Genomic DNA, 23,488 nt, shown 5'->3' with positions numbered 1-23,488 from the left:
ATTCATTTTGAAAATACCATATAAAAATACCATATAAGTATCAATAGCTTTTAAAACGATTCAATCTGTTTTCTTGTATCATATTTTGGACCAGTGTGAGACTCTCTCTCTACTAGCCTACCTATTGTTCCTGTAAGTACCACGAGACCATTCTACTCAATGAAGGTGCCACCAACCTGTAGTGTAAAGACATTTGACTGCAACCACAGAACACACAACACACACCCAAGTACCGAGAGGCGGGGCAGACAGCAGACTGTCAAACCAGCGGTGTTTTCCTGTCATCGCTCACTTCGTGACTGACAGGCGCCTGTCCTATCAGTAGATGGCTAGAGGATGCATATCGTTCATTCTAGCGGGAGAGGGATCGGCAGACTTTTTTCTGACTAGCAAATTGAAAAGTAATTTAAGTGGAAAAAGTACCTGGCTGAAAATGACTGTAATGGGTTGTATAGCCGACAGCCGGCGCTAGTGGAAAACACTGCACACGCCATCTTCTAGAGAAAACTCATTTACATACGCCAATTAGCCATTGTTGACATCAGCACTTATGAGCCTTCATTCATCTTTTTCCCACCTCCTTCCAAAGTTGTCTTTTATAGTCCCGTCACCAGTCCCTTTCCATTTCAGTAAGTGCCTCCCACAGCCATTCAAAGCCATTTCAGTAAGTGCCTCCCACAGCCATTCAAAACCATTTCAGTGGGCCATAAGCAAAGTAGCGAAATGCCTCTTAAAGTGTGGACGTGACACTCCTTGTTTTTCTAGCGAGAAACGGGATGCATCCAATCACCCACACAAACTTACAGGCACACTCACCCACACGCTCTGACACTCCCTCTCACACACACACACTCTCTCTCTCACAAACACACACTCACCCACACGCTCTGACACTCCCTCTCACACACACACTCTCTCTCTCACAAACACACACTCACCCACACGCTCTGACACTCCCTCTCACACACACACACTCTCTCTCTCACAAACACACACTCACCCACACGCTCTGACACTCCCTCTCACACACACACACTCTCTCTCTCACAAACACACACTCACCCACACGCTCTGACACTCCCTCTCACACACACACATTCTCTCTCTCACAAACACACACTCACCCACACGCTCTGACACTCCCTCACACACACACACATTCTCTCTCTCACAAACACACACTCACCCACACGCTCTGACACTCCCTCTCACACACACACATTCTCTCTCTCACAAACACACACTCACCCACACGCTCTGACACTCCCTCACACACACACACATTCTCTCTCTCACAAACACACACTCACCCACACGCTCTGACACTCCCTCACACACACACATATTCTCTCTCTCACAAACACACACTCACCCACACGCTCTGACACTCCCTCTCACACACACACACTCTCTCTCTCACAAACACACACTCACCCACACGCTCTGACACTCCCTCTCACACACACACATTCTCTCTCTCACAAACACACACTCACCCACACGCTCTGACACTCCCTCTCACACACATTCTCTCTCTCACAAACACACACTCACCCACACGCTCTGACACTCCCTCTCACACACACACATTCTCTCTCTCACAAACACACACTCACCCACACGCTCTGATACCCCCTCTCACACACACACATTCTCTCTCTCACAAACACACACACACACTTTCTCTAGCGAGGAACAACGATGTGATGCATCTAAAAAGTTAGTCCCAAAACCCCTCCTTAACAACAAGGCCCTAGTGGCACAGATAGAGAGAGTTGTTTAGGAGAGAATTCAGACTGACTCCTGAGTGTTTTATGTCTGTTGTCATGGAGATCGGCAAGCGGGGGATAGAGAGAGAGAGAGAGGGATTGGAGAGAGATAAAGGTAAGAAGCCAGGGAGGATTATTTTTCTCCTGTGGATTCCCTGTTGTTTCAGGAAGTACAAAGGGAACAGGAAGTCTTCTTCTTCTGTGGTTTGTCTTGTGTTTGAAAGAAGCAGCCAGCTCTGGTAGCTGACAGTGGGAAAGACACAACCCTAAACTTAATAAATGCAAGCCATTTGTTGTGCGTGCAGGCGTGCGTGAGAGAGAGAGAGAGAGAGAGAGAGAGAGAGAGAGAGAGAGAGAGAGAGAGAGAGAGAGAGAGAGAGAGAGAGAGAGAAGACAAGACGTGGGTACTGAGACAGTTTACCAGGGTGATATGACGTGGCAGTGTATCTGCTCGTTGTCTTCTGTATGTGGGAGAGAATATTAAATCAAAGCTGCTCATCGCACACACACATGGACACTCTCTTTCTTTCTTTCTTTCTTTCTTTCTTTCTTTCTCTCTCTCTCTCTCTCTCTCTCTCTCTCTCTCTCTCTCTCTCTCTCTCTCTCTCTCTCTCTCTCTCACAACCTCCCACTCACTTCCACTCCATCTCCCATTCTGCAGTCGTTCCCAGCAAGCCACCATTTCTATAATCTTCTCTCTGTTTTTCTCTCTCCTCCTCCCTCCATTTCCTCACAGCAAACGGCCCGTCCTACGTTCTTCGCCAGGAAGTTTGAAGCCAGTGTTAACCAGGAGATAGTGAACCAACTAGATGGCTACCTGTTTGGACCTATGCCCCGGGGGACCCCTGGCCTCCAGGCCTACTGGGAGAGTGCGTTTGACGAGGTGGACGGGGTCGCGACCCTGAGCGACACACAGCTCACACTCTACCATGCGTTTGCTCGTATGGGCCTGGCCAGGGCGGCAGCATCGCTGCAAGGAGATCCTAAGGATGACAGCTGCAGGTTAGTAAGCAGTCCAGGTCACACATTGAACACATGTACACACAGTGGTGTAAAGTACTTAAAAATACTTCAGTAGTTCTTTTGTGTATCTGTACTTTACTTTACTATTCATATTTTTGACTACTTTTACTTTTACTTCATTACATTCCTAAAGAAAATGATCTACTTTTTACTTTTTACTGACACCCAAAAGTACTAGTTACATGTTGAATGCTTAGCAGGACAGGAAAATTGTCTAATTCACACACTTATCAAGAGAACATCTCTGGTCACCCCTACATGCGTCTGATCTGGCGGACTCACTAAACACATGCTTCGTTTGTAAATGATGTCTGAATTGGAGCGTGCCCCTGGCTATCCGTAATTAAATAAAAAACTAGAAAATGTGGCCAGCTGCTTTGCTTAATATAAGGAATATGAAATGATTTATACTTTAACATTTTAGCAATTCATTTACTTTTGATACTTAAGTATATTTAAAACCAAATACTTTTAGACTTTTACTCAAGTAGTGTTTCACTTTTAGTCTTTCACTTTTACTTGAGTCATTTTGTATTAAGGTATCTTTACTTCTACTCAAGTATGACAATAGGGTACTTTTTCCACCACTGTGTACACACATGCATATAACATGCTAACATGCACACACCGACACACACACACGTACACAATAATAGTAGTATACACGCACAGAAAATGCATGCACACACACACACACACACACACACACACCACACACACACTGCAGCAGTCATTCACAGCATCTTGACTGTGACACACCTCACTGTTTTGCGTGAAATTCAAGCCTCCGTCAGTAACCTTTTGTATCCTTCCTCATCCAATAATATACATATCTGGTGTCAGAAGGCATCACGTGTCAACACTATCCGTACAGCATCGCTAGCAACAATACCTTCTAATGAGCCGATGGGAACCGCTGCGGTTAACACTGTTCACTCAGTAAGACGATACGACAGATCAATTACACCATGTGAAGGTGTACTCTATATAGGTCATGGATGGTGCTGCTACATGTCCCTCGAGTACCAGTATCATTTCTGTGTCGCTAGAATTACTATTGACGATACTGGTGTTATGAGATGTGGGATCCATAGCAGCTGTATATGCTGGAACTGTTAGTTCAGTATTGAGGCCTACTGTTGACACATTACCAGTATAGATTTACCCCGGTGTTACGATACATTTGCGATCCACAGCATCTAGCTTCCTGGATCAGGAGACGTGTTAGTTGCTTCTTTTATGTCTTTTGTCTCCATACAGTTAGTTCCACGGGGTGAAATGTCCGTTGTTATGACACATTTAGGATCCCTGTCATCTATGGATGCTCAAACAGGAAGCCAGTTTTAAGCCAACGCGTCTTTTGTCTTAGTTACTGTTACTGTATTGTAATACCAGAGTTGCAACACATTTGGGACCAGTAGCATCTGCAGTAGCTAGAATATGAAACCTGCGTTAACTGAGTCTCAGGGCCAATGTACGGGTAACTGCCAAAATAAAGGAAACACCAACACAAAGTGCCTTAATAGTGGCCAGAACAGCTACAATGCACCATAGATGCTATAAGTGTCTGGAAGTCTGTTGGAGGGATGCAACACCATTCTGGTGGAATTGTCAGTGTTCCAACCAACGTGAGATGTACTATACACCCAGATGTACTATACGCCCAGATGTACTGTACGCCCAGATGTACTATACACCCAGATGTACTATACGCCCAGATGTACTATACGCCCAGATGTACTATACGCCCAGATGTACTATACGCCCAGATGTACTATACGCCCATGTTTCTGCTGCTGGAAGCTTATTATCAGTCTGTTTGAGATCCAGTATAGATCCACATAAGCAGGATGGATAGCAGGCAGGTAGTTCTGCATTGTGGGTAGCTGCAGGGGTCTCTGGGTATAGAGTCAAGATGAGAGGAAGCATGTTTCCATCTAGCTGCACCCACACACACCCACACACACACCCCTATGTCTATCGTTTAACTACAGCTGTTTCTACTCATGTCTCTGCCTGTAAATTGAGAAGGAAGGGAAACGAGGTTCTGTATGTATGTATGTATGTGTGTGTGTGTGTGTGTGTGTGTGTGTGTGTGTGTGTGTGTGTGTGTGTGTGTGTGTGTGTGTGTGTGTGTGTGTGTGTGTGTGTGTGTGTGTGTGTGTGTGTGTGAGCAAGAGGGCATCTGTATACGTGTCAGTCTGCAAATCTCTAATTGTGGGACCATGAGCATGTGAGAAAAGCATTTGCTGCGAGGAAACAAGCAATTTTCAGTCTTTCACACTAACATATCCACACCCAACTGTCACACATGCTCGCTCGCACACACACACACACACACACACACACACACACACACACACACACACACACACACACACACACACACACACACACACACACACACACACACACACACACACACACACACACACACACACAGGGCAATGTTTGGGGCTATGAGATGCTATGTTTGTAGAGCTTACAGTGTGTGTATGAGACAGCAGGGTGGGGCTGCCATGGGGGGATGGAGAGAAGGAGAGACGGAGGAGAGGAGAGGGGGATTTCTGTCTTTTCACAGCCTGCTGTGACTCCAGTGGGGAGGGGGTGGAGGGAAGGGCTGAATGGAGTCTCTATGTATCTGCAGTCTCTCTCTCTTGCTATCTCTCCCTCTCTCTCGCTCAATATCTCTCTCTCCCTGTCTCTCCCTCTCTCTCCCCCATCTCTCCCCATTCACTCTATGCTCTCTCTTTCACCTACTCTCTTTCTTGCTCTCTCAACCTCTCACTCTCTCTTCTCTCTCTTTCTCTCTCACTCCCTTCTCTCTCTCTCGCTCTCGCTCTCTTTCTCCCTCTGCCCACTTTCTCTCTTTCTGCCTCTCTCTTCCTTTCTCTCTACCTCTACCTCTCTTTTTATCTATATCACTCTCTCTTTCTCTAGCTCTTTCTGCCTCTCTCTCTCTCTACCTCTCTTTCTATCTCTCTCTCTAGCACAGACACACACACAGACACACACCCAGACACATACACAGACACACAAACACACAATTGTCAAAGACGTCAACGTCAGGCATCCCCAAGAGTCAGTGTATAATTCAAATTGTGAGTACTTCAGTCCCACCCTGTAGGTCTGTAATAAATAACTGAGCAACTGACTCAGTCTCAGAGAATGGTGAAACCTTTATTACTAGTGCTACGATGTTGCTACGGGCCATTGTACACATCTCTGCCAATCTCTGACTTTGTCCCAAACGGCACCCTATTCCCTATATAGTGGGAACGAGGGAGGGAGGAGGAGAGAGGGATAGAGAGAGAAGGGTGTGGAGTGCTCTCCGTGAGCGGGTGTAAATATTTGCTGTTCTGCTTGTCAGGGTAGCTAGTGCTGTTGGGCTGGGACGGGCACACACACACAGCGCTGTCGGGCAGACTGACTCCTGGTCCTACTACTGGAATGCTGATGAGAAGGCTGGTGGACACACACACATACACATGGTGGGCACTGGGGCGTGGGGAGGATGAGAGAGAGGATGAGAGAGAGAGAGAGAGAGAGAGAGAGAGAGAGAGAGAGAGAGAGAGAGAGAGAGGATGAGAGAGAGAGAGGATGAGAGAGAGAGGATGAGAGAGAGAGAGAGGGAGAGAGAGAGAGAGAGAGAGAGAGAGAGAGAGGATGAGAGAGAGAGAGAGAGAGAGAGAGAGAGGATGAGAGAGAGAGAGAGAGAGCGCGAGAGAGAGAGAGAGAGAGAGAGAGAGAGAGAGAGAGAGAGAGAGAGAGAGAGAGAGAGAGAAACACAAACACACCCAGTTTATTTTCCCAGTAGTCTCTGCTCTGTTCTCTGTGCCAGCCTTCTGCCACATGTACAGAATCAGAAAAAACACTCACTCCCCCCACACACACACAGCCCCCAGAACAATATAACTGTCAGGATTAGCCTGGACTGGCAAGCTGATTGTAAGATCAAGCTGACTTCTTAATGGTGTACCAGACCAGTTCAACTTGGTTAGTGTGTGTGTGTGTGGAGGGAGGGTGTGTGTGTTTTGACCTCAGCTGACTTTGTTTCAGACCAGCAGTTTTCAACCTGTGGTCCGAGGACTACCTGCTCTGCACATTATTTAGTATTTGTAAAAAAATATATATATATTTTTTTATTGTAGTTATTGGATGTATGGTATTATAAGCAATTGTACATTACAATATGTGTTAAATCTGTTACATTCACTGATCAAATGGACTACATTTGAACGCTAAGATATTTTATGTAAAGAAATTCTGCGACTCCGCGAATGGTGGCCCTCAAGATCTTTTGACGCTGATTTGGTCGTCCCCGGGATGGCAAAGGTTGGGAGCTGCTGTGTTAGTTAATATGTGTGTTACGAATTGGTGTGTCATGGTTATCGTCAGACGCATCGGGCTGTGACTAACTTAATATATTACTGCCAATATACCCAATGACTGTATTGGGTTGGTCCGGGGCAGGCTACAACTACAGTCTGGTCTCAGTCAGTCTGTCCATTCCTAGCCTTAATAGTTGTTTCCACAGCAACAGATGTTTTATAGGTCGTTGAATTAATGCCTCTTCCCTTCACACAAGCACAGAAAGCACAGCACACCCCCCTAACCTTTACTTTAGCGTCTGAGACGTTAGCAAGGCCCCGCTAGTGAACTTTAGCATCTACAAACATTAGCATTTGTAAGCAGTCTCCAGTAATTGTTTAATAGATTAATCTAGATACTCTCATCTTACACCATTGCCCTTTTAAACAGCACTGGTACCATATCAAGTTCACTCATGGGAATCTCAATGGGTCTGTCTGTTGGGTTACCACTGGTGTTGCCAGGTAAAACCCTGGTAAAGTAGCCTGGTCCCAGATTTGTTTGTGTTCTTGTCAACTCCATTGCTGTCTTTGTCAAAATTAGTGACAGAGTTGGCATCATAGCCCAAACAGACCTGTACTCAGGCTACTGATAAAGGTCTGTTGAGAAAGGTTGGTTAAAAATACGTTTATTTCCTCTTGGTTTGCAAGGTATTTCCCCATGGGCCACCCGGTGTCAGTGCATCTCTACTTCCAGTCAGACCAGTTCCAAGGCTACCTGGTCAAGCACCATGCCACTAACCTGGCAACCAGCAAGCTGGAGACCCTGGAGACCTGGGTGATGCCCAGGAAGACCTACAAGGTGGCTTCCCCACCCAGCACCTTCACCAGGCTGCAGTTCGCTGAGGTAACTATCGTCCTTTTTTGGTTGTTTAACGTTTAGGTAATGTTCACATAACATTCACAGAACAGTAACACTGTGATATCACGACTCAGGGTATGACATAGATGCAGACACAGGAGGCGGATAGTACAGTTCTCAGATCATTTATTATAACACAGGAGGCGGATAGTACAGTTCTCAGATCATTTATTATAACAGAGGAGGCGGATAGTACAGTTCTCAGATCATTTATTATAACACAGGAGGGGGATAGTACAGTTCTCAGGTCATTTATTATAACACAGGGGGCGGATAGTACAGTTCTCAGATCATTTATTAGAAAGACGGAGCAGGCAAAGGGCAGGCCAAGGACAAGCAGAGGTTCGTGATCAGAGTCAGGCAGGTACAGGACAGCAGGCAGGCTCGGGGTCAGTGCAGGCAGAGGTTTGTAATCAGGTCAGAGTCAGGCAGGTACAGGATGGCAGGCAGGCTCGGGGTCAGGGCAGGCAGAGGTTTGTAATCAGGTCAGAGTCAGGCAGGTACAGGACAGCAGGCAGGCTCGGGGTCAGGGCAGGCAGGCTCGTGGTCAGGGCAGGCAGAGGTTTGTAATCAGGTCAGAGTCAGGCAGGTACAGGATGGCAGGCAGGCTCGGGGTCAGGGCAGGCAGGCTCGGGGGCAGGGCAGGCAGAGGTTTGTAATCAGGTCAGAGTCAGGCAGGTACAGGATGGCAGGCAGGCTCGGGGTCAGGGCAGGCAGGCTCGGGGGCAGGGCAGGCAGAGGTTTGTAATCAGGTCAGAGTCAGGCAGGTACAGGATGGCAGGCAGAATGGTCAGAGCCGGGAAAAACTAGGAAACAGAACTTGAGAAACAGGAAGACGGGAAAGCATGCTGGTAAGACAAGACGAAAGGGCAACAGAAACAGAACACAGGTATAAATACACAGGGGATAATGGGGAAGATGGGCGACACCTGGAGTGGGTGTGGAGACAAGCACAAAGACAGGTGAAACAGATCCGGGCGTGACAGTCATCTTTTAGAAGTAGACACACCTTACAGCAGCTTCGCCAGGCTGCAGTTCGCTGAGGTCACTGACACACTGTTTTTGGGGTTGGAGTTGTAACATTTATGCAATTTTCTTATAACAGTCACATAATATTTACACTCTTTCAGTAGACAGTGCCCCCAAATCAAGCTTTTTCTCTACAGCACATTTCAGACATGGAATGCAACACAATGTGGTTCACAGGAAAAAACGAAGAAAAACAATACAAATAAAAACAGAAATATTTACTACACAGCAAACATAGGAGGATAAAAAAATGTGTGTTTTAAGATCTTTTTAAAATATGTCCACAGTTTCGGCCCCTCTCAGGTTCTCTGGCAGGCTATTCCAGAGGCTGGGGGCATAATAGCTAAAGGCTGCCTCTCCATTCCTCTTGGTCCTAGGCTTTGGGATAGTTAAAAGGCCAGTGCCAGAGGACCTACTGGGTACATAACTCAAAATCATGTCTGGCATGTATTGGGGTGCACAATCGTGGATTGATTTAAAAACCAATAGAATGATTTTTAAATGAATTCTAAAACTCACAGGCAGCCATTGCAGAGACCTTAAAACCGGTGTAATGTGTGCTCTTCGTCTGGTCTTGGTCAGTACCCGTGCTGCAGCATTCTGTATGTTTTGCAATTGGCCAATGGCTTTCTTGCGTAGACCAGACTATCAAGGAACAAGGCAACACCCAAATGCAGACACAGGAGGCAGGAGGCACATGGTTGGAGTCTTACAATGTTTATTAATCCAAAGGGACAGGCAAAAAGGTCAAAGCCAGATCAGAGTCCAGGAGGTACAGAGTGGCAGACAGGCTCGTGGTCAAGGCAGGCAGAAGGGTCAGGCAGGCAGGTACAAAGAAACAGGCAAGGGTCAAAACCGGGAGGACTAGAAAAAGGAGAATGCAAAAAGCAGGAGAACGGGAAAACCGCTGGTTGACTTGGAAACATACAAGACGAACTGGCACAGAGAGACAGGAAACACAGGGATAAATACACTGGGGAAAATAAGCGACACCTGGAGGGGGTGGAGACAATCACAAGGACAGGTGAAACAGATCAGGGCGTGACACAGACAGGAGAGCTACACAGTAGTCAAGCCTGCTTGTAATAAAAGCATGGATGAGTGTCTCTGTATCAGCCTGAGATAGAAACGGACGCACGGTGGCAATGTTCCTCGGGTGGTAAAAAGCTATTTTGGTCACATTCCTATTGTGTGATTCGAAATTGATTTCAGAATCTAAAATAACACCTAGGTTTTTTACCAGGTGTTTTATCTTTATTGCCCGTGAATTAAAATGTGCGGCCAGATTCTCTCTCTGTGCTTTGGCTCCAACAATAAGTACCTCGGTCATGTTTTGATTTAGCTGGAGGAAGTTCTGAGCCATCTAAGTATTTAAATCACTAATACAGTCTAATCTATCCGTGGAGCTCAAATTCTCTGGTGACACAGAAAAGTAAAGCCGTGTATCGTCTGCGTAGCAGTGAAAATCAATGCTGTGCTTTCTGCCAAGGGGTAACATATATAAACTGAACAGTCCCGGACCCAAAATCAAACCATGTGAAATGCCACCATGTGAGATGTATTTTCTCTGAGTTATGTTCACCAAGGGTGACAAAAAACTCTCGACCGGTTGAATAGTTCCTAAACCAATTTAGAACTGGACTGGGGAGGCCAACCAACCTCTCCAGTCTGTCCAGAAGGACATCATGGTCAACAGTGTCGAATGCAGCACTTAAATCTAAAAGTACAAGGACAGATGGCTGTTTGGCATCTGTTTTGGCTCTAAGATCATTTGCCACTTTAACTAAGGCCGTCTCTGTGCTGTTTAATTTCTCAAAAATACAGTTGGCACTTAAAACATCATTTAGCTGTTTGAGAACCAATTTCTCCAGAGTTTTACTTAACAATGGAAGTTTGGAGATTGGCTGAACATTGCTAAGAGCTGAAGAATCTAGATGACTTTTCTTCAGAAGGGGTTTCATAATAGCTTTATTTAGTGCAGTGGGGAGGGTGCCTGTGAACAGGGAGTGATTGACAATAGCTTACATTTCTTCAGATATGCAATTAAAGACTGTTTTGAAGAAGGTGGTGGGGATAGGATCGCTTAAGTTGTGATATCACTGTCAGTGTCAACCAGGGAAAATAAATCCATAGTGCCTTTGCGTGGTAGCCTCGGGCACATATCATCAAACTTCTCATCGGGTCTTGCTTGACTGATACCCAGCCTATTGTTGCTTATCTTATCTCTGAAAAATATCGCAAACTCATCCCATTTAGAAGTGGAGGAAAGTTCACTTAGTCCATTGAGAACATTTGCTGAGGTAACATGTCATTTTTGTAGGTGGCGTAACGTTGAGGTAACATTCATATTGTAGTCTTTCAGCAGATCCATTTCTATCAGCTGCTCCTGTATTGATTGTATTCAACCATTCATTATCCAGTCAATGGACAACATAATGGTCAGTCAGTCTGACCATAACTGAGGTACATTGTTTTCGAGGTTGTAGGCTCCAACTTTTACGTAATGTTCACATAACATTCACAGTCATTCAGCAGCCCCTGTCATTTAGACTAGAGTGCCCAGCAGTTATCCAGCCACTTAGTCAAACAATGACCTCTATGTGTTAGTAGTATATACAAGCCCTGAAGTGCCTGGCACAGAGAAGCATGTTGTATAAAATATGATTGGCCAGATCAGATATATAGTTCATGGTGACCTTAGCTATATTCATCGTTATGGCAACCTTGCAGAGAGTACACACACACACACATTGGCGGCAGGCATTAAACACAGGATCGGTAGCCTTGTAAAATGTCAATTGATTGAATTCATCAAATTTGATGTGGATTAGCACCTCACCGGCTGCTTATTTGTTGTTTACTAATGAAACGTAGACTACTCACCTTCACGCCAGGCTTCCTGATAGCGTAGTTATGCTAATATAAATAATGACCTGATTTCTACTTCTGAGGACGTTCTCTAACATCAGCTATGTCTTAGTGAGCCAGCGAGCACTTTTCTGTTTATCATGGGGGGTTGAGAGTGATCTTTTTTTTCTGGTTTTCACACTGTCAAGCAGAACCCTCTGAAATGTCAGTTGATGTCCTCGTATGAGTTCCCTCTGAGCACTCTGAGGTGATAAGTCGGGTGAATCTGACCTTTTACTCTTGACCTTCGACCTATTGACCTTTGTAACAGTTCCGAAGCGACACTAGACTGCGAGGCAGTCATGGGCACAGGGAAGCCTCTGAGGCGTTCTAGTCTAAAGAGTTGTGAGTGACAGCAGACCGACGCTGGCACGACTTTATCTGAGTACTCAGCATCGCAAAGGACTTTCTGTCGGTTGCTTAGCTACAATGACTGTCAGTCTGTCAGTCAGTCAGTCAGGCAGCCAGAGGACAGATAGACGGACATGACAGAGCTAAGCAGTTATAGTTGACTGTTGTGAATGTCTGTCAGGCAGATAAACCATATCTGCAGCACAACATTCAAATACAGCCTTTTCCTTCCATCTATAAACTCTCTCTCTCTACCCAATTTTTTCTGGCATTGCTCTCTACCTCTCCACAGTGGCCTTAATAGACTTGCTTCCAACAACTATCCTAAATAAGTGAGGGATAGATGACAGACTACCACCCTACTAACAGACTACAGTTGTAACGGTGGTAGTAGATTCCTATGTAGCCCGGTAGGTCTGTATATCATGTATGACTTTACAAGGTCTCTCCCTCCTACCACCTAGAATTTCTCCCTCTGCCTCCTTTGAACTTCTACCATAAACTGGGGAGGCAGCACAGTCTGTTCCTCCTACCTATAACCTCTCTCTCCACTTCCCTCTAACCATACCCCATGCATCACTTTGCAAGACGGTCTCTTTCTCCTTTCATTCCAATCTCTTCCTCTACCTCCCTCTAACTCTGCATAAGCAGGACAGGCAGGACAGAGGTATCAGTAGTAGCTGCCTGTCTGTATCTTAAGCGCCTTTACTCACAGTATACTTACAGTAGTAGGCTACGTCACCCTCCCGCTGTCGTCCACTACTGATCTGGCAACCTAAGACCTGGCAACCCTGCCTCCCCCCACGGGCACCCGTGTCAAACACCTAATGCTGTGGTTTATGTCCTCTACTAACACTTTACCTACAGTACAGTAGTACGTCACCCTCCCTCTGTCCTCCACTGCTGACCTGGCAACCTCACCCCCTCCCCAGCATTACCTCAGCAGCACAACACTTAATCTTGTAGCTTAAGCCCTCTACTCACACATTACATCTTACAGTGGTACTACCACTGCTGACCTGGCAACTCAACCTTAAAACCCCCCACCCCATCCCTCTCCCCCTCCACCACACCCCAACAACCTCACTGGCGCCAGAGTCAAACACCTCCCCATAAAACATGACAGGTCAATTTCCATCAGGCAGTGGTGCGGGCAGCCACGTCCAACCAACCAGACCACATCTGGTCTTGATTTAAAAAAACTGTTCGTTTTTTTACTTACTTGTGTGTGTGTGTGTGTGTGTGTGTGTGTGTGTGTGTGTGTGTGTGTGTGTGTGTGTGTGTGTGTGTGTGTGTGTGTGTGTGTGTGTGTGTGTGTGTGTGTGTGTGTGTGTGTGTGTGCGCGCGTGTGCGCGTGTGCGAAACAGACAAAGGCCCCCAGGGTTCTGTTGGGTTCTGGGCCTTATTAGTGTCAGTCTTTGTGTATGGAGGTAATGAAAAGCAGGTGTTGAATGCAGCTAGGCCCAGGCCCGGAGCACTCCCCTGGGACAGCTTGAGATAGCTGGCATCCTTACCCACGTCCTCTATGTTTGTCAATTAAGATCTATGGAGAGGGAGGTAGGGAGGGAGGGGTAATAGGTAGAGCGAGGGAATGAAAAAGGGATGCATGCTACAGGATGAGGGGTTTGACTCGGGAACCAGTGATGGTTCCCAGATCTTGCGCAACAGTTGCCACAGGTTTAAAGTGAGGAAGGGTCTTGAGTTAGGGTTGCCAGATCAAAGGTAAAGGAGAGAGGCTGGATGGTAGCCTAGTAGCCTACTACTTGTGCTCTAAGTGTGAATTTAGGTCACACAAGCTACAAGCTTGACTGGTTTTGACTCCAGGGTTGCCAGATCAGCAGTGAAGGACAGGGGTGGCTGGTAGCAGTAGTACTACTGTGCTGTCACTAAGTAAAGTGTGAGTTAAGATCATAAACTAAAACAAGCTGAGGTGTTGGACCAGGGTTTGAAGTGAAGTGTAGAGAAAAGGTCGGAGGTCATCGGATGAACCTGAAGTGGGTCGGAGGTTAATCCCTGTTTGACCGTCTCCCGGTTCTCAGGTGGTCAATACGGTCGTACACTCAATGAACTGTGGATTTGTAGCTGTGTTACTGTTTGTCTCCACTCTCCAGTGACAGTTTGAACCAGAATACAGTCGCTTCAGGAGATTCATTCAAATTCCAATTCAAGATATGAAAAGTATGATTCATTTTCAATGAGAATATTACATTTCCATTCACTTCCTGAATTGATGGAGTTGAAATAGAATTGAGCCAAAACCATTACTGAAATCCAATGTTATCCATGCCCATAGTACCTTACCCAGATTTCTCACAAAACTATTTAGTCGGGAGGCAGTAGTCTGCAGCCAGTGGGTTATAGTGACATTTCCTCAGTCAATACGCTTTTGATTTCAGTCTGTGGCCTAGAATCAGACCACTGACAATCAATGTGATGTATATGGTGTGATATGCCAGTGAGGAAAACACTTCAAATAGACTGAAATAGAATAGAAAAAAATGTAATAGAATCAATAAGAATAGAATAGATTATAATGAATTAGCATGAGGGATACTCTTCTAGACCTGCAGTGAATAGCATAGCTGATGGACATTCTAGTTAAGGATGTTGAGGATACTAACATGGAAAGTAGTAGTTTGGTACAGAAAATAAGGGTCGGTAACATTATTGAGTTGAAGGGTACCAATTTTGCACACTAAATTGAGGTGAATTGAATTGAAGGGAGGCAAGGCAATATCCTCTAGTTGTTGTTGCAGACATTGTGAAACACACACATACACACAACCACACACACAACCACACACACAACCACAAACACACACAACCACAAGGAAAATATAGTTTTGGTTGAGAAAATACAGGTCAGTTGAATTACAAAATTGAATTACGGAAGTGCATCACAGGCTTGCACGATCCACTTATGGCTCAGGCAGTGTGAAAACACACATACACACACGTACACACAACTACAAACACACACACATACATACAAACACAGGGAAAATATAGTTTTGGTTGAGAAAATACAGGTCAGTTGAATTACAAAATTGAATTACGGAAGTGCATCACAGGCTGGCAAGATCCACTTATGGCTCAGGCAGTGTGAAAACACACATACACACACACATACACACACGTACACACAGACACACAAGGAAAATCTAGTTTTGATAGAGAGAATAGAGGTCAATTAAATAAAAAAATGTAATTACCAAAGTCCATCACTTTACAAAACTTACTTTACAAAGTACAAAACACACACACACACACACACACACACACACACACACACACACACACACACACACACACACACACACACACTAATGTGAAGAGTGAATTAAAGGGAAAGCCAAGATCCTCTCACAGTTTATGTTTTCCGACATCATGATACACACACACACACACACACACACACACACACACACACACACACACACACACACACACACACACACACACACACACACACACACACACACACACACACCACTAATTTCTCTGTGGAGGTTGAGTCTATTTATAGTGTATAGACTCATTTCTCAGTCGGCCTAATATTGAGTGGAGTGTTCCAGTCAGCCCATTGATCTGTGGTCTGGTGTTAATCACTGGGTGTAAGGATGAGCATATCCTCAAGCCTTCACCATCCCTCCTCATCAACCCTCCTCCTCATCATCCCTCATCATCATCATCCCTCCTCATCATCATCCCTCCTCATCATCCCTCATCATCATCATCCCTCCTCATCATCCCTCATCACCCTCCTCATCATCCCTCTTCATCATCCCTCCTCATCATCCCTCCTCATCATCCCTCCTCATCACCCTCCTCATCATCCCTCCTCATCATCCCTCCTCATCATCCCTCATCATCATCCCTCCTCATCATCCCTCTTCATCATCCCTCCTCATCATCCCTCTTCATCATCCCTCCTCATCATCCCTCATCATTTTCCCTCCTCACGTTTCTACAAGCGCCTTAGATTAATCTGCATCCTCTTTCTCTCTGTCCTCCTTCACTATCTCTGATCTTCACTCTCTGTCCTCCTTCACTATCTCTGATCTTCACTCTCTGTCCTCCTTCACTATCTCTGATCTTCACTCTCTGTCCTCCTACACTCTCTGTCCTCCTTCACTATCTCTGATCTTCACTCTCTGTCCTCCTTCACTATCTCTGATCTTCACTCTCTGTCCTCCTACACTCTCTGTCCTCCTTCACTATCTCTGATCTTCACTCTCTGTCCTCCTTCACTATCTCTGATCTTCACTCTCTGTCCTCCTACACTCTCTGTCCTCCTTCACTATCTCTGATCTTCACTCTCTGTCCTCCTTCACTATCTCTGATCTTCACTCTCTGTCCTCCTACACTCTCTGTCCTCCTTCACTATCTCTGATCTTCACTCTCTGTCCTCCTTCACTATCTCTGATCTTCACTCTCTGTCCTCCTACACTCTCTGTCCACCTTCACTATCTCTGATCTTCACTCTCTGTCCTCCTACACTATCTCTGATCTTCACTCTCTGTCCTCCTACACTATCTCTGATCTTCACTCTCTGTCCTCCTTCACTATCTCTGATCTTCACTCTCTGTCCTCCTTCACTATCTCTGATCTTCACTATCTGTCCTCCTACACTCTCTGTCCTCCTTCACTATCTCTGATATTCACTCTCTGTCCTCCTACACTCTCTGTCCACCCATCTCACTATCATCTCACTATATATAGTCCTCTCTCTGAGTACAGTATACCAAACATTAAGAACACCTAAGGTGTCGAAAGCGTTCCATTAGGATGCTGGTCCATGTTGACCCCAATGCTTCCCACATTTGTGTCAAGTTGGCTGGATGTCCTTTGGGTGGTGAACCATTCTTGATACACATGGGAAACTGGAGCGTGAAAACCCAGCAGCGTTGCAGTTCTTGACACAAACTGGTGTCCCTGGAACCTACTTGCATACCCCGTTCAAAGGCACTTCAAGCTTTTGTCTTGCCCATTCACCCTCTACATGGCACGCAAACACAATCCCTGTCTCAACTGTCTCAAGGCTTAAAAAATATTATTTAACCCGTCTCCTCTCCTTCATCTACCCTGATTGAAGTGGATTTAACAAATGACATCAATAAGGGATCATAGCATTCACCTGGATTTACCTGGTCAGTCTAATGTTTTGTATATTCAGTTTATATCATCATGTTCTCTCTCTGCCTGTATTCTCAATCTCTCTCTATTTCTCTCAGTATCTAAGTGATTCATCTCTCACCTCTCTCTCTTCCCTCCAGCAATAGTCTTAACCGCATTAAATGGAGTTAGTGCTTTTCATCTTCCCATCTGTCTGTCTGTCTGTCTGTCTGCCTGCCTGTCTCTCTCTCTCTGTCTGTCTGTCTGTCTGTCTGTCTGTCTGTCTGTCTGTCTGTCTGTCTGTCTGTCTGTCTGTCTGTCTGTCTGTCTGTCTGTCTGTCTGTCTGTCTGTCTGTCTGTCTGTCTGTCTGTCTGTCTGTCTCTTTTGCTCTCTCTCTCTCTCTCTCTTGCTCTCTTGCTCTTTCTCTCTCTTCCCACTTTCTCTGTCTTGCTCTCTCTCTCTCCATGTCTCTGTCTGTGTTGTTATAGATTGATCCCCAGCCCCCCAGAGGGTTAGTCAAGGTGTTCACTCTTCACTCAACATATACACTGCTACCTCAGTCGGCCTGTCTATCGATCACACAGGAAGCTGCAAACCAACACTTACATTACACATCAACTGAGACTATCTTATGTAGACATACTGGAAATCCTGTATAAGCCTATAGACATAGAAAGTCTACATAAAGCCTCATGAGACATACTGTAAATCACATAATGCACTGCTGTAGACATGATAGGTAATGCTGTACTAATGTTTGAAGCTGCACACCAATGCTGACGTTACAGATGAAGTGAGACTAGTATACAGATGTAGGATCTTAATTTGAACCAGTTTGCTACAGCATTATTCCCGAGGGAAAATCAAGTCTGAAAATGTCAAAGCGGAAAGCCTTTTTAAACCTGGGTGATCAAATTAAGATCCCACATCTGTACACACTGTAAACCACTAGTCTATACAGGAGACATGATCCATGATGGTTGTATGAATGGTGTGGGATACATATTATATCACAACTACAATTTCCCATGACGTTACAGTGTAGAAACGAATTCACATTCAGCCTGTTTTTCTGTTCCTCATTTGCCTCAGTTAATGTTGTATGCAAAGTATGCATGAAATACATTATACGGTTGGACATTTCAGATCCAGTGAATTAATTACACACTCCCTTTTCTCTCTCCTTCCCCCCTCCGTCCCTTCCTCCATCCCTCTCTCAGATCGGCACGGAGTGGGATGCCAAAGAGCGCATGTTCCGTAACTTCGGTGGTCTGATGGGTCCCATGGACGAGACCGTCGGGATGCAGCGGTGGTCCAAGGGCCCCAACGTGACCGTCACCGTGGTGTGGATCGACCCCACCAACGTCATCGCTGCCACCTACGATATCCTGATCGACGCCAGCGCAGAGTACACCCACTACCGACCCCCCCTGAACCAGCCTCTCAGGCCTGGGGTGTGGACCATACGGGTGTTGCATCACTGGAGCCCCGTGGCCGAGACCAGGTTTCTGATTAGTCCGCTGGCTTATATGAAGCATCAGCCTATAAGACAAGGTAAGAGTACAGCCACAGACACACACACACACCACTGGCTTATAACAAGCACTAGCCTGTACGGCAAAGTAAGAGATAGGCCTATATATAGTGCAGGTCTACAAGTCACATGAGTGTCAGTCTGTGATGTATGTGATATAATTGATGCAGTATGTCTTGTCATGTTATTGGCCTATCATGGATACACACGCAAACAAAAAAGCACATTTCCCATGAGACCCTGCTTTGTTTACGATGCTCTTTCTAATCAACCCTCTGAGCCGTTGGAAGCCCCAGTTGTTTGTCACCAAGTCAACCGTAATCACCCTCAGTGTTTCTCATACATACTAAACAGTATGTTAAACACCTCCATATCACGCCGAGGAACACAATTACACAATTAAATCAATCTGCCGGTGTTAACTATAAGGGACCAGGACCCCTATTGTTTTAGCTAGAGTAATCAGCTGCTGTGAAAGTCACCCGAGAGTTGAGATGCTAACCTCGGTGTGGTGGCATATTCACAGCCCGACCTGTTTTATAATCGCACTGAGACCATTTTTAATTATGAACCGAATCAACAAATAAAAGTTAGCAGGCTTTGCCCCGACGCGCTGTGGGGTTTGGGGCCATGTGCGAGAGTGAGGAGAGAGGAAGCTAGAATATTCATCAATTGTTCACGAGTGTTTCTGTTTGTTTGATCGTTCGCTTGTTTGCTTTTCTCTCAGTTGTAAATCCCTGTTGATGTGAACAGAAAATTGATTAACTCCACTTCCCCTCAAACTCCAAACTCCAAACTCTGTACCGGCACATAGTCAGAATGCTAAATTCACTCCAAAAAGACTTTAGCATTGGAGATGAGGGTAAATCGACTGCCTTTCTCCACTATTTATGGAAGATAATCATGAAACGTACTGTTATGCTCTCTGAGGTTATACTGTTGCTGAAATGTTTTATGACCCAAGTGAGGCGACACTGAGCTCTAATTTAGATTGTTTTCCACTAAACTTTTTGGGTCAGCTTGAGTGGTTAAAATAGCCCAGTTGGCCCAAAGTGCAAACAGTAGTCCTTAACTAGATCCACTGCAGCATAGAAACTATGGAAACCGGTGAGCGTCAGTATCAAACAGCCTTATATGGACTACAGTACAGTAGTTATCCATTGAGACGGTACTTAGGATAAAACCTTAATGGGCTAGTTTCCCAGACACAGATTAAGCCTGGTCTTGGACAAAGAAGCACTTTCAATTGAGAATCCTTTTTAGTGTCTGGGAAAGCAGCCTTACAGCTCCTGCTCCTGTATGATGGGGTTAGATGCCCTTAGATCCCATAGTCCTGAAGGTCGTGGTGGTACAGTAATCCTGCAGCCTTGGACTCCTCTCCACCTGCTCTAACAGCCTCTAGCCTTGCCATACAGATTTACAACCCTGAATATCTCCAGGTCTTTCTACTACACGTAGCCTTCATGGTGAGTTTTTTGTTGTTGCCCTGGCTTTGCGCTGGCACCATGGGCCCTCACACACACACACTGGCACCACACACACACCGCTGCCACAGTAAAGTTGGTAGTTGGCACCGGGCAGTGGCAAGCTTGGCAGAACAACGGGGTGTCTGACTGCATCTCTGTCGCTAGCCCGTGAAAACGCTAGCGGCTAACGGCAGGGTGCGAACCCGGCTCTGGCAGAGAGAGAGAGGAGAGGAGAGCTGGGCTAGCGTACAATAGACAGCCTGAGGAGGGACGGCAAGCGCCCCGGTGTTAGGAGCACTGAGGAATGTACAGCTTTACCTTCAGGGTGGAGGAGTTTTAGTGATGAGGTAATGGTCTCGTCTCTGCCCCCTAGATTCCAATGGCTTTATAAAAAGACATGAGGAACAGTCGTTGAGTTGTTTTACCAATTTGTGGCTTAGGCAATTATTTTATCTTTTGAGGGTATGAAGGGGCTTATAAATGTATGATGTATGAGAAGATGTTCCTATCTGCCCCCTAGCTTCCAATGGCTTTATAAAGAGACACTAAGTGCAGTCATTGAGACACTTGGTGCAGTCTCCCACTCTGTGGCTTAGGCTTACAATAGCATGTAATTAACCAGTAACACAAAGTTTGGTCTCATCAAATGAGTTCACAGTTCCATTCCACCCTTTAGGGCAACACAATCAAGTCAAAGTGGTTCTACTGATTTTCCTACTTAGATTCCCCATTGATGACTCTGTCTGTTTACCTGCTCATTTATGAACACTATCTCCATGACTGTCTCGCCATAAAACATTAACAATCCATTTTTGCCCCCCTCTTTCTCTCGCTTCATCTCTCTCTTCATCTCTTTCTCGCTCTCCCGCTCACTCTCCCTCCCTCCCCCAGAGGACACGCTGAAGCTCCACAACGGACCAGCCAAGAACAGTTATATGGAGCAGAGCTTCCATGGCCTCAACCCCGTGCTCAACATCCCTGTACACCCGGGCCAGGTGGAGCAGGCTAAGCGCAACGCCGGCCTGACTGGCCCCGCCTTGGAGCACTGGGTAGACGGCCTGGTGGGTGCGATGTGGGAGGCTGGGGACGTGTGTTCCACCTCCATGACAGGGGGACCTGGAACATCCTGCCCCGTCATGCAGACCTGCGCCAAGACCCCCTGGAGCTCGCTCAGCCCCGACCCCAAGTCCCAGCTGGTCCCGCCGCACGCCGACGGGCGCATCAGGTAGCAGTGGCGCCTCCGGCTGGACGGGAGGCCACACTGCAGGTCTTAAGTTTAAATAATTTATTTTTCAAATCTCTTTTTGTTTAATTTTTATTTTTCAGTCGACGTAATGGATCAGATAAGACGAGAAAAGACGTAAGTTGTGTTTTTTTAAGGTTGGTTGGAGGTTGTAGGAACGTTGAAGAGGAAGAGAATGTCTGGGGAAGGTTTTGTGGTGTCGTGCAAGTTTCAGACTCCTGAAGTGTTCCTCTTTGGGGTTTTTGCCGGCTTTGCCGTTTTCTGTTTCCCAATGTATTTATTTTAATCTCATCGCTGAGTTTACTGTGATTGATGCTGTGTCCGACGTAGAGACAAATGTTGCTTTGCCAAGCACCTAGTAAGGCCGCCTAGTCTGCTGCTAAATGAAAGAGCGATTGTGAAGTCAGTCAGAAGTCAGTGTTCGGGTGGAACAGGATAGTCGACACTGGTAGTGGACCACGTTCTGGGCCCGTATTCACAAAGCGTCTCAGAGTAGGAGTGCTGATTTAGAATCAGTTTTCTCTTTTAAATCATAATGAATATGCTTATATAGACAGGGGGGGACCTGATCCTAGATCAGTACTTCTACTCTGAGATGCTTTGTGAATATGAGGCCTGCTTCTCAAGGTTGGTTTGGCCTACATGTAGGGAGATAGACTGAACCGCAACCTCGGAGGGTGTCGCGAAGATGTATCTTTAAAAAAAAAGCGAAATTCCTTGCCTCAATCTTTGCGTATGACTGACAAAGTTACTATGGCACAGCACTACATATTGACTTTCAGTGCCTGAACAGGAGAAAGGTGTGTGGGTGTGACTGGACTATGGGGTGGCATTAGTGCCAGTAGAAGTTGAATTCAATTCATGAATGATTGAAACTAGATTCAGTTTCTATTGGCACTAATATCACTCCATACTGGACAGCCTGAAACTTGAAATGAAAGTATATCAGCTGTGCTTTCGCAAGAAAACAGAAATTCTCAAGCTTATTTTTTCATTTCCTTTTCTAAGAATTTTTGTTAATTTGTTTTTAACGACGGTTTATGTTGCAAGTATGAAACAGAATATGTCTCAAAGTTATTGTCGAGTGAATGGAGTGAGTTGTCCACAAGTTGCTATTTATTTATAAGTTTATATAAATACAGAATATTTTTAGTCAATGACTAAATGACTACAACGCTGCTTTGGCAGCTCGATAAATATTTTTTTGTAAAGAGAAACTGCCTTTATTTACAAAGGCCAATGCCCCAATGAACCTGTATACCTATTTTGGGCGCAACAAACCTAATGCCCGTCTATATGTCCGTGTTGTCCGGTCTGAATAGCTCTTCCTGTCTTGGTTCTTTGGTTGACTGTTTGCCAAGTCTTCATCACACGGGGAAGCACCCAGGACTGAAAGGTCACAGAAAGGTCAGCTTCCTCCTGACAACCTCCCCAAACAGAGAAGTAAATAAAAAAAGACAGAAACACTCCAAAAACTCTCCAAAATGTGTGTTGAAGTCATTCCGTGGTGATGTTGCATTTCCTACTCGGTTCCGTGTCAGTACCAGGATGTTAGTGATTGATGATGCTGTTCATGCTGTGGCAAAAATGGAAACAAATAGTGAATATATCTTATATCTTGATCAAGGAACTGTTGGATTGGGCCCAGGCAACTTTGGTTTTCACCTGTTCTACTACATGCTAAGTACTTTTGCTGCCATCAAGACTATCTCTCTGTTTACCACAGTTCAAACATAGCCTATAGCACAGTGCCCCCTTCTCCAACCACAATGAAGGGTAACTACGATCTGCCGTTTCGTTTGTTTGGCTTCAACTCAA

General features: G+C 45.6%; 1 protein-coding gene across 1 annotated transcript in view; it reads left to right on the top strand.

Moving 5' to 3' along the window:
• Nucleotides 1-21,656, top strand: part of LOC120033056 (xylosyltransferase 1-like) — a 126,225-nt gene extending 104,569 nt beyond the window's left edge. Inside the window, exons 9-12 of the mRNA XM_038979343.1 lie at nt 2,506-2,771; nt 7,814-8,009; nt 18,648-18,981; nt 21,319-21,656. Of these exons, the coding sequence (XP_038835271.1) occupies nt 2,506-2,771; nt 7,814-8,009; nt 18,648-18,981; nt 21,319-21,656 (1,134 nt within the window). The remainder of the gene's footprint in view (nt 1-2,505; nt 2,772-7,813; nt 8,010-18,647; nt 18,982-21,318) is intronic.
• The last annotated feature ends 1,832 nt before the right edge of the window (nt 21,657-23,488 follow it).

The sequence above is a fragment of the Salvelinus namaycush genome, chromosome 39 (genome assembly GCF_016432855.1).
Source record: "Salvelinus namaycush isolate Seneca chromosome 39, SaNama_1.0, whole genome shotgun sequence".
In the NCBI taxonomy this organism is placed as follows: domain Eukaryota; kingdom Metazoa; phylum Chordata; class Actinopteri; order Salmoniformes; family Salmonidae; genus Salvelinus; species Salvelinus namaycush.
This window is presented reverse-complemented; position numbering and strand designations above follow the sequence as displayed.